We start from the raw sequence: 12,083 nt of genomic DNA on the forward strand, positions 1-12,083 counted from the left end.
ATGTTTTTGACCTATTGGATTTAAGGTGCCATTTTGTGAATTATTATAAAGTTGCAACGCAGGAAAAAAACATTGGACACACCTTCATAGTTGATATTCTGAGAAAAAAAAGCCATCACAGAATATTAAAACAAGAATGGTGCTTTCCGTGACTTGTGGGCTTTTGCACGTATATGGAATCTTTACATAGGGTGAATACTAACTCTGAGCTGGAGGTTCCATTTGCTATTCAGTTTTCTAAGAAATATGACCTCCCTCCTGCCACCTTCTCATCTCCCCCCACCCCACCAAGCCCATTTGAAATTGGTGTGTAGCAGCCAAAATGAGTAAAACGAGCACCAAATCCTGGCCTGCAGAATTATTTGAGAATTATGGGTTAGACATTTGTGGGCCAGGTGTGCAGTATATCAGGATCCCAAGTTACATTTTGTTCCACAGGATTCCTGGGGACAAACCAAGGCAAGAGGGTAGGCTGTTTCTCTGAGATGATACATAGTCATATCAAAATTAAGCCAAATCAAGTGGTAACCTTGAGAAATAAGCAGTGATTAAAAAATAGTACAGGTATCCTTGTGCTGAGACATGGATATGGGGCTGTGTTTTTCTCCCTCGGGGGAATCACCACTTAAGTCCAGTAACATGTTAATTTTTCAGTCTTCTTCTTCTATATGGACTTGAGCTGCCCTGAGCAACACGGGACTTCTGTGTACAAGTGGCAACTGAGTAATGCGACTAGTCCAAGTTAAGATGTGCTGGAAGTATAAAATATATACCAGATGGTGAGCACTTAGCATGGAAAAAGAATTTCATTAATTGATAGCATTGATTATGTATTGAAATCATAATATTTTGGATATATTAGTTGAAATATATTATTAAAATTGAACCTGTTTCTTTTTCCTTTTTTAATGTGACTACTAGACACTTAAAATTACATACGTGACTCTCATATTTCTGTGGGAGAGCACTGGTCTAGACCTAAGGGTTTTTATTTCCAAGGCATAAAATTGATCCAGAATTAAGAAATGAGGCACTGGAAATCTCCCAAAGAAGGTTGTCAGCCACAAATGCTGAGCCTGGTGTGATATCTGACTTAAGGTTTCTTCCTGCATTAGTTGGGATCTCATTAAGAAACAGAAACCACATAGTACTTGGACAAGAAAGTTTAATATAAAGAATGATTAACTTGGAAAGGGACTTGACTACTGAGGAATAAAGAGGACTCCAAAGAATATAGGAAGAGTAGACAATGGGAGCAATCACTACTCCTAGAGCCGAGGCAGAGCACTTTAAGGAGGGATATATTCGGGAGCAGGTTCCTTCTTCACCCCAGAGCTGAGATCCAGGCCTCACTGGAGAGGGCACAGCTGTGACTCATGTAATGGTGGAGAAGTTTGGGAGATACCACAGGCTACAGGAAGGCACTCCCTGGGTACCAGCAGCCTTCTCTGGGCAGCTGCCCTCTGAGGGCCATTGGAATCTGCTGGGGGTGAGTGCCATCTGGTGCCCCACATGCTGCCCACTGCACATTGCAGGAGCAATCAGAAGAGCACACAGGAATCAGGACCAGGACGAGGAGAAACCGCTTCCTCCTCCACAGTTCCTCCAGCATCCTCTCCCGACAAACACTAACATGGTATGGGTTGGCAAAGAAATGTTTGCACGGTCCCTCTCCAGTATTATAAAACAGGGCAAAAAAGGGTGAATTTGGAAGACAGAGAGGCTGATGACTGGCAGCCTTGATAAGTGTGTTGCCACTGTGTAAGACGCTCTGTTTTTTGATAGATTTAGATAGTTTGGACCCAGGATAGAATATTTAAAAATTGGGCTGGCCACAAAAATTCAGGACATATGGTCACCACACCCCCAGAATTTTAGTTAGATGAGGATCTTTTTTTATTTTGAAATATTCTAGGAAAGATTATGTCTTCTCTTGTGTTGTTACCTACTTTCTTTATATTTTAAACGGTGAATATTAAATAGTACGTCGTCAGCTTCCACTGGAGATGCAGTCTTGGTGTATGCTTCTGTCGTCTAAGTTTTACTCATTGCTTTGTTTATTCCTGCTAGTGTTTGACTACAGTTACAGAGATTACGTTCTGTCCTGGTATGGAAATCTCAGCAGAGATGAGGGACAGCTTTACCATCTGCTTTTGGAAGACTTTTGGGAAATTGCCAGACAGCTGCGTCACAGACTGAGCCACGTGGATGTAGTTAAAGTCGTCTGCAATGATGTTGTAAGAACTTTACTCACTCATTTCTGTGACCTGAAAGCTGCGAATGCCAGGTAACTGATCTAGCATGAACAACCTCCCCCACTTTTCCCCCCACATTAAAATCTTTTTCTTACACAGAAGAGGGTCAAAGTCAAGATAAAACTCTAGAATTTTCTGCCTCTTGCTGGTGCTTGGCTTGAAATATAGGTATATTGAGGGAGAACAACTATGGTGTTTTGGTAAAGTAGATTTTTTCTGTATCTCTCTAATAAAAAACCCTTTAATAGACTTCTTTAATTTTGTGAAAAACTTTAACAATGAAATTAATTTTTCCAAGCCAGCACTGTCATGAACTTGTTTATAGAATCATGAGTACCTAGAAGTAGAAAATTTAAATGTGTTTTATACCGTGAAGTGTCCATGAGTTTATAATTTTTAGAAATAAGGTTTAGAATTCATGTTTCTTTTTGTGAGTCCTGTTGCATCACAATATCTTGAAAATTGACTTTTTGTTGAGAACTCTGTTGCATCACAATATCTTGAAAATTGACTTTTAAAAGGAACTCAATATTGAAATTTGTGGGCTATAATTAGAAATGTTTCAGTGTGAAAATTGTGAATATTTAGGTTGTTAGCTCTTTGTACTGTTCCACTGACAAGATTTGTGCCTATGAGGTGACTCTGCCTTTGGAAGGAAGACTTCAAGACCATTTCTGTGCTTGTAACACATCCTTAACATTCAGAGGTTTGCTGGTAGGATCTTAATTCTATGTCCTGCTCCTAAGTGAGTGTGAAAATGCTGAATTACAGCACTTCTAAATGAGGATGTATAAGCATTGGCATCCTTATTGGGCAGGTGGTAACTCCTATTGTCTTCTGAGAAGCGCTGCCGAGTGAGTTTGTCAGCGGGCAATCCCTGTTCCGCACTGTGCTGTTGCTCCGCGGGGCCTAGTTGCTAAATGTCCTTGTGCAGCAGAAGCTCCCGGTTCTCTTTCCATGAATAGTTCTCTCTGCCAAAGTCTGTGTCTCACAGGCTTATGAGATCAAAATGTACAGAGCCATCATGTGCCTAATATTTTCCAGTTCGCTGCCCCCAGTGTTTTGTATTTTTTAAAAACTGTGACCCATAGTACATACATTTTATATTGTCACACAGTTTCATAAACAATATGCTTATTACCTGTGATAACTGATATTTTTGTGTTAACATCTTTTTAAAAATGGTGTTTGAGACAAACTATATTTTATTTTATTCCTTATGGGTCACAACCCATGATTTAAAAAAAGTTACTGTAGAGCAGTGGTTCTCAGGGTTTTTTTTTTTTGTTTGTTTCAGGATCCCTCTATATTCTTAAAAGTTATTGAAAACCTAAAAGCACTTTTTTTTTTAAGATTTTATTTTTAAATAATCTCTGTACACCCAACGTGGAGCTCAAAGTCGTAATCCCGAGATCAAGAGTTTCGTGTTCTTCTGACTGAACCAGTCAGGCGCCCCCAAAAGCACTTTGTTTATGTGGCTTCTAGCTCTTGGGGAGCTGGACCAGCGTGTACTAGTTTGCAAGAGCTGACTGTGCACAGCCCTTCCCTACTTTGAGATCAGTGATATCACCTTGCTAGCTTGTCATTGGCCATGGTGGGAGTATTTACACTGTGTAGTGGGTGAATGCGACAAATCAGAGCTGTGTTTCCCCTGGCAGAGCCAGTTGTTAAATGTATATAACCTCACCTTTTGTTATACCCTCCATATTTACCATGTCAGCTCTTAAATTTTTAAGAGTTCACATTTTTAAAGTTCACAAATACACAATCCATTTCGCATTAGCCAGTAGAGTGATGGTGTCAGCACAGATTATGTAGCCTCTAGAAACTCCTATGTTTGTGAGAACAGAAGTGAAAAAGACAGGTGACATTTTGTATTACACATAGGGGTCCCCAGACCACCCTTTCAAAACTGGTGTTGGTAGAGAAAGCAACATCCAGGAAGGGAGTATGTGAACTAACAAGGAAGGTGAGAGAATGAGGACTCTAGGGTTACATCCCTGGCATCTCAAGAGCTTCAGCCGCTCCTTCAAGTGTTCAGCAACCCCTTGGAGCTCCTGCTGGTTTGCTGTGTATCTGTTGTATAAAGTGCTTCTTGCTTCTGCCTGCCAGATACTGTCTAAGACTTGTTTGAACTCAGTGGAAGCTCATTTTAAAGTATTTAAATTATGGTTCAATGAAGGACAGTATTTTAAATCCATGTTTTATTCTGGTGAGAAGACTGATGGATGTAGGTTTGGGAGAAGAGCAAGTGGTTAGAGAAATTTAGTATTTTTATGATGATCTAATTTGAACATGAGCATATATTTTTCATGGAGACATTTACCAGCTTCTGAAATTACTGCTTTTGTGACTAATAGAAAGATATTATGGGTAAAGCATCACAATAATAGAAACAGAGAATTGATTCCATTTTAGAAATGTCTTCCCTCTGGGCTTCTAGTTTTGTTATACCAATGGTAGATTTATTTTGCTGATATCTGGGCTGTGCCTAGAAGCTCTAGTTGATGAGTCTTATTAAAGAAAAAAAAATCTACCACTGTACTCTGGGATTATAGATATTTGAAAAAGTGCCAGTAGGTTACTCGTGTTTTGCATATAGATGATTATGCCCTGGAAGTGAACCCTAGAGAACTAATATCTGATTATGCATTATCTTCTACAAATCATACAGTGAGACTGGTGGACAATGTGTCTAGCTTTGATGGCTGTGTCTGCACTTGCCTGCCCCAGGTAAATAGTACCATCGTCTAGAAATCTCCACTGGTGTGTGGTTATCTATAGGCTGCAGGATGACTTTGGCAGCCTGGGAAGCACCCAATTGAATTGGCCACTGTCAGACAAGAGAATAATAAATTGCATTAATAAAAGCAACACATACACTGGTTGACTGTTAGGCAGTTGTGTGGAGGCAGCTTTTCAGTCAGCACGTGTTTATTTCCAGGCCGACATTCTGTTGCTGCTTTTTTTTTTTTTTTAAAGATTTTATTTATTTATTTGACAGAGATAGACAGCCAGCGAGAGAGGGAACACAAGCAGGGGGAGTGGGAGAGGAAGAAGCAGGCTCATAGCGGAGGAGCCTGATGTGGGGCTCGATCCCATAATGCCGGGATCACGCCCTGAGCCAAAGGCAGACGCTTAACCGCTGTGGCACCCAGGTGCCCCGGGGCACCTGTTGCTGCTTTAAACCCAGTCCAGATCACATTTAAGTCTTGCCTCTGCTTCCTCTTCCTTTGTCCCATCTGTCTTGTTCCAGCATGTTTTGGAAAAATCTAAAACTGATTCTTTTTACGCTGCTTAATCAGTAGCATCTTTAATTTCATAATCTCCTTACAATCTCTTTGTGTTTGGTTTACTAGTCAAGAACGGGCATGCTGTTTAGGGGGAAAAATAATGTTTTTTATTCATATATTCGGTGTTTGTCTCTGAATTTTCCCCCCTTTCATCTTTGTGATCTTTGATTAGGGAGTAGCGTAGAGAGTCTGGACTTGAGAGTCAGGCAGAACAGGAGAGTTATTTCTACCATTTATTACCTCCAACTTTGGACTATTTGCATAACCACTCAGGTCCCCAGTGTTCTCATCTATGAAATGCTGCTGATGATATCTGCTTCTTGGTGTAGGTGGGAAGATTAAGTCTTGTTGCACATGTGAAATTTACAAAAGTCAATGTCCTTTTGCTCACGCAAGGAATGAGAACCCAAATGCAAATAGTAGGAATTGCAGTAAACAAATGATCCCTCCACACTGGCAGGAGGAGGATGCTGCGTGGACGCAGGTGCATGGATGCCTCCTGACCCAGAAGCAGTCACGTGCCTCAGGATCTTTACTTGGGTTCTGAAGCAGTACTTGATGCCCATGAACTAGAGGGCATCATAGGAATATCCTGCTTGGAGTGAGCACAGGGATTCCAGGGAAGCATTAGCCTCCCTTTTTCCTCAGATGGAGCTCGCTTGACCAGATATCTGGCCTTTTATGCTCACTCAGAAAGTTTTTCCCTAACTCAGTTCTAGGAGGGAGATGAACTTGTAGAAGTCCGATGGCCAGTCTGCTTTTATTATCTGCCTTCCATTGGAAGAGAGAAGGGATTGTATATTCTTTCTGAGAGAGATTTTGATATTAAAGAAAGAAGCTTCTGTCGTTAAGTTTTGGGGCCAATTTTGCCCATAATTGTTAAGTAAATACATATTTTAAAATAAAATTTTATCCTTAAAAGTGCTTGATGAGACAAGAGTAACATCTAGATCTTACTATATTAAAAGATCATCTGTAACTGGCAGCATAGCTAGAATTTCAAATAATTGAAGATGCCATTTTAAATTTACTTATTTTTTATTTTTATTTTTTAAAGTAAACTCTACCCCCAGTGTCTTGAACTCATGCCCCCCCCCCAAATCAAGAGTCCCCTGTTCTACCAACTGAGCGGGCCAGGCACCCCTAAAGAGGCCATTTTTAAAAAGTCAGCATCTATCAGTGTATATGTAAAAGGTTATTATTAAAATCTGTTTATTTTGTTGGCTTTTCACATTAGTATTGAATTTTTCTTGCTTGTCGTAGAAGACAAAGAGGAAATCTTTCTTTTTTAGGGTGCCTACTCTGGAAACTACTCTTTACTCTCCAGTGCAAAAAGAAATTGCAGTAAACACTCTGGAGGTACTAGTCATAAAAGGCACCAAAATGCGTTGGTTTCATTCCTGTGTAGCACCTAGTATGAGTCCTCCTGCTCTGCGTAGTGTCACCCCTTCCCCAGGATTGGCCACTGGTTAATATAAGAAGTCCATAAACTTTACCTCTTACCTGGAAGGTGTTAGAAAAATGAACTTCCCGGTCTTTCTTGAACTACTACGATCAAGGTACTGCAGAAAAAAGAGGTATAGAAAGTTCTACTTTCTACTTCTCTTCACTCAGATCCTCCAAACTAATGGTCCTGGGATAAGGATAGGGTCAGTGCTGGTAGGGAAGCCTGTGACCACGGTTAGCAAGACTGTTTAGAAAATACTTGGGAACCTCACAGAAGGCCATTTGCCACCAATTTATGTAGCATCAAGTCATGGACCCTTTCCTCAGTAGAAAACCCATAGCATTTTTATCCCGTGATTACCTAGTCAGGAAAGCTGGCTAGTGATTCTGGTTGTTTTCTTAGACTTTTTTTGAAAAAAGAAGCTGTAGATCACATTTAAGGAGATATCCAGGAAACTTAAATATAATCCAGTTAAAGAAACACTCATACTTTTCTGGATTGTTACTGTGATTTGAGAGTTATGTGTAATTGTTGATGCTACTTAAGGTTTGAAATCCTGAAAGGGCATGCATTAGCGTTTTTCTCAGTTAGTCTGTGATTGAGAAAATTATTAGCTATTGACATTTTTGAGGAGTGGACACAATTATTAAAACTGATGTATTGTCCATTTGAGGTATTTTATACTTAATGATACATAACTAAATTGTTTCCAGAAATTTCTTTCCTTCCTCTTCCCTCTCTTCATTAATTTCTTTTAGACATGAAGAACAACCAAGGCCTTTTGTGTTACATACATGCTTGAGGAACTCATATGATGAAGTGAGATTCCTACAAATGTGTTCTCGGGTTCTGGTGTTTTGTCTCCTTCCTTCAAAGGATGTCCAGTCTCTCAGCTTACGTATAATGCTTGCAGAAATACTCACAACAAAAGGTAGACTTTTATAAATAATTCGTATTACTAATGTGATGATTATGCAGACAAATATGCTACATACTAATGTGATAACACTTTATATACACCTATGCAGACCTTGTATATTGTGGGACATATGGGAGCTAAGATATTTTCAGATTTTCAAACTTGAAGTGTCACTAGAAAATGGCATTATTTGGCCATCCATGATAAACAAGTTTTTTATGTAACATGTTGCCATATGCATACCTAGTCCATTCTGTTGTTTATTTTGACACAGGAAAATTAGTCCTTAATGTTCTTCACAGGGAAGCATCCATTTGGGATAGCTTTTGAGTTATCCAGGTCAATAATCTATACATCAATGAAAGAATATCTGTACGCAAACTCTAGTGTGAATTTACTTAAAATACTTTAAAATAGAAGATTCATTGATAATGCCTATATGTAATTTTGTGAACTTGGAATAAAAAAGGAACTGTACCACAATATAACGTAATTACTAAAGAAAGTATAATGAGGAAGATGCTTGGCCAGAATAAGAAAAATGGAAGAAAATATGACCTAAGGGAAATTTCTCTTACCTCAAAATCTCAAGTAACATTTCATTGGATATGCATTGATCGTCGCCTTTATTATCTGTGGTCATTAGTGGATACCAAACACAGAGAAAAGGGAATTTTTTCTTTTTTTTTTGGCTTTATGATCCTGAGATCAACAGCTGAGCTGAGATCAAGAGTTGGTTATCTAACCAACTGAGCCACCCAGGTGCCCCAGAAAAGGGAACTTTTTTTTTAAGGATTATTTATTTATTTTAGAGAAAGAGTGTGTGTGAGCATGTGTGTGTGGTGGGGGTGAGGGGCAGAGGGAGAGGGAGAGAATCCTCAAGCTGACCTGACGCTAGGCTTGATCCCGGGACCCTGAGATCATGACCTGAGCTGAAATCAAGAGTCTGACACTTAACTGACTGAGCCCCCCTCCAGTCACCCCGAAAAGGGAACTTTTTTTTTTTTTAAGATTTTATTTATTTGACACAGAGAGAGACAGCCAGTGAGAGAGGGAACACAAGCAGGGGGAGTGGGAGAGGAAGAAGCAGGCTCCTAGTGGAGAAGCCTGATGTGGGGCTCGATCCCAGAACGCTGGGATCATGCCCTGAGCCGAAGGCAGACGCTTAGCGACTGAGCCACCCAGGCGCCCCTGAAAAGGGAACTTTTTAACCTAAAGTTAAAGGCACCAGTAGGATGAGTTTATAGTCATATCATTGACTTTTTTTTTTTTTTAAGATTTTTAATTTATTTATTTTTGTGAGAGAGAGAGCATGAGCACGAGCAGGGGGCAGGGTGCAGGGTGAGAGGGAGAAGCAGACTCCCTGCTGACAAGAGAGCCTGATGCGGGGCTTGATCCTAGGCTCCTGAGCCGAAGGCAGGCGCTTAAGGGACTGAGCCACTCAGGTGCCCCTCACTGACTTTTTAACAGCTTCTTCCCTGAGGTCTGCTTTCACCAGTTGGGAGAATGTTCACTTTCATCTTTTGGTGGACAAAACACATTGAGCCTTATAAAAAAAATAATAAAAGGAAAAAAATCAGTGTACTTAATTTTGATATCTTTGTTAGGAACTTGGGTTGCAAATGACTTTCTTTCATTATTCCTTTAAACTTAACTCATTTGTTAAAACAACCACTTGATTGTAGCCATAGTTGGTAGCATACCCAGAAGGAGCTGTGTGTACACGCACACACATTTTTGAATACTTGAGTTGTTTGTATTTTCCCCATTTGGGTAGTTTAAAAACATTTCCCAAATGTGGTTTCAGTTCTGTAAAAGAAAAACAATTCCTTTAAAGGACAATACCTTTTTCAGTGGTGCTTTCTTCTTCTTCCCACAGTCTTGAAGCCAGTAGTGGAGTTACTTAGTAATCCAGATTACATTAACCAGATGCTACTTGCCCAGTTGGAGCGCAGAGAACAGATGAATGAACATCACAAGAGAGCCTACACCTATGCTCCTTCTTATGAAGAGTTCATCAAGCTTATTAACAGCAACTCTGATGTTGAGTTCTTGAAGCAACTAAGGTATTTGATCTTTAATTATAGCATGACAGTAGCTACTAACTATCATTCTCTGCCTGGTTAGGTACCCAAAAAATGTGGTTGTCAGGGAGGCAGAAATAAAGGAAGTTCATAAATCTTACTATTCAGTGACAACTACATTTATCCAACTTCTCCTTTAGCAGAGGAATTAGTTTTTCCCCCCAGAGTATCCTGTTTTTCAAGTATTTAGGTTATAATAGCTTGAAAGCTGTTTAGTTGTAGGAGTAACTACTCAGCTGCTCAGATATTTACTTAGAAAAGCATGGGAAGGAGATGATGTGTTTTTAAAATTACATAATAGAACATTGCATTGATTTTCATTTTTCTTAGAAAATGCAGGCCCAGGTTTGGGAATCGTGGGTTCTTGACTAATTATTTTGAGAAAACTCATTTGAAATATACCCCAGGAGTCTCTTTGATAGGGGAGTTGAATCTTCCTTATCGTACTTGAGATATCTTAGGGGTGTTTCTGTTTTTGAATATTTATTCTTTATTCCTATAGTATATGCATAAACAGTATGATTATACAGTAACAAATAGTTTGTGGATTTTCTAGGCGCTGTTTCTGTAGTTCCTCTTCTGTGTTAGTGTCCCCAAACAATAGTACATGGGGAAGAAAGGCAACTCTAGTATGTCCGTTTTACTTCTGATAAGTAATTTTGGTAAATCACAGATGGAAAATTAAATATTGGCTGAAAGGTCTTTGAACTCTTCGAGGATTTTAGATTTGCCACATTTGCCTCTGAACTAGGGTCAACGCTAAGGTGAGTTGTGCTGCTTAGTTTTCTGTTCTGGATAATACACTATTATAAGAGGTATACGTTGTAGAGGGTACCATGTTCTTGTAGACCATGTCATGTATTAATCTAGGTCCTGCAAATGTATAATGATGGCTTCAGTTGTATAATTGTGTTTACAGATAATTTAATTCTTAGGGGATGTAATCTCTGTAGATTTATTTATGCTTCTCTTTCCATGTATAATCTTGAATAAGCTATGTGGTACTCATTTATTAGAGATTTATAATCATTTGTGTCTGAATCTAGAAATTCCTTTTTGATCATTGTGACCCTTGAGCTGATAGAGAACCCAAAAGCCAGTATCCCAGATTTGTTGTCTGGGGTTTACAGGTTATACCCACAAGGTCATCCTTATCATGACTTCCTTTGAAATTTAAAAGGAGTTTAAAGTGTCATTCTATAGAAAGTGAAAGAGCTCACAATGACAGGACATCCTTGTTGCCTCCTCTTCCCCTTAAAACTGGCAACACACACACACACACACACACACACACACACACACACACCCCAAGTGCTGGTTCTAGAGATGCTATTCAGACGTACACTTCAGTATCGCTCTGCCTGGGTACTATTATACCTGCTGTTACCGGATGTACTGCATGTGGTATGACCAAGGTAACACTCTGTGGAATTACAATTTTCTCTTAAGACGTTGTTTGTGAACAGATGGTACCGCATGTTGATAAACTGTGGAGGCATTGCATTCCTAAGTACTTTTCCCCTGTTAAGCAGTCTTGCACAATACAGTCAGAAGTGGATCATTGGGTAACTTCAAGGAGGTTTAAGATAACAATCTAGGATCAATAGTGGCAGGTTCTTAACTGAATCAGTATTTATTCTACTTCCAGACTTATGAATGAGTGTTCTGTTTTGTGTATCAAAGATCCCAGCTCTGCACACATTTTGACCTAGATAGTGGTATAACCAGAAAGTACCAAAAGACTTTTTTGAAATCAGGAGTCATTATTTTGGGCGATCAACCATTGGTACCCTAGCACAGTTCTGTGGGATGAGATGAAGGGATCTTGATTGGAATTGATGGTTTATCTTTTTCAAAATGTACTGGTCAGAGGCTCAGGGCCTTTTGAAATGCTATAGGTATTTTAATGTTGGCAGTTGGTCATCTAGTAGGTAAAGCAGTAAGTCAGTAAGAATTGGCTTTTAGAAAACAAAAGCCTCAGGATGATTGGACAACCTGCTTTTGTCACAGTAGGGGCATTTTGGATTGCCTTCACGTGAGCGGCCAAAGATGACACTAGGAATCCTGATTTGACATTTTCCCCTT

At 39.5% G+C, this 12,083-nt stretch overlaps 1 protein-coding gene across 3 annotated transcripts in view; it reads left to right on the forward strand.

The window, feature by feature from the left end:
• The window catches only part of SNX25 (sorting nexin 25), a 124,356-nt gene that overhangs the window by 35,979 nt on the left and 76,294 nt on the right, over positions 1-12,083 (forward strand). For all 3 annotated transcript variants that reach the window (XM_045785789.2, XM_045785788.2, XM_045785787.2), the window contains exons 3-5: positions 2,071-2,287; positions 7,754-7,926; positions 9,794-9,980. In XM_045785789.2, coding sequence (XP_045641745.2) covers positions 2,071-2,287; positions 7,754-7,926; positions 9,794-9,980 — 577 coding nt within the window. The remainder of the gene's footprint in view (positions 1-2,070; positions 2,288-7,753; positions 7,927-9,793; positions 9,981-12,083) is intronic.

The sequence above is a fragment of the Ursus americanus genome, chromosome 27 (genome assembly GCF_024610735.1).
Source record: "Ursus americanus isolate L20-20 chromosome 27, mUrsAme1.1.p, whole genome shotgun sequence".
Lineage (NCBI taxonomy): Eukaryota > Metazoa > Chordata > Mammalia > Carnivora > Ursidae > Ursus > Ursus americanus.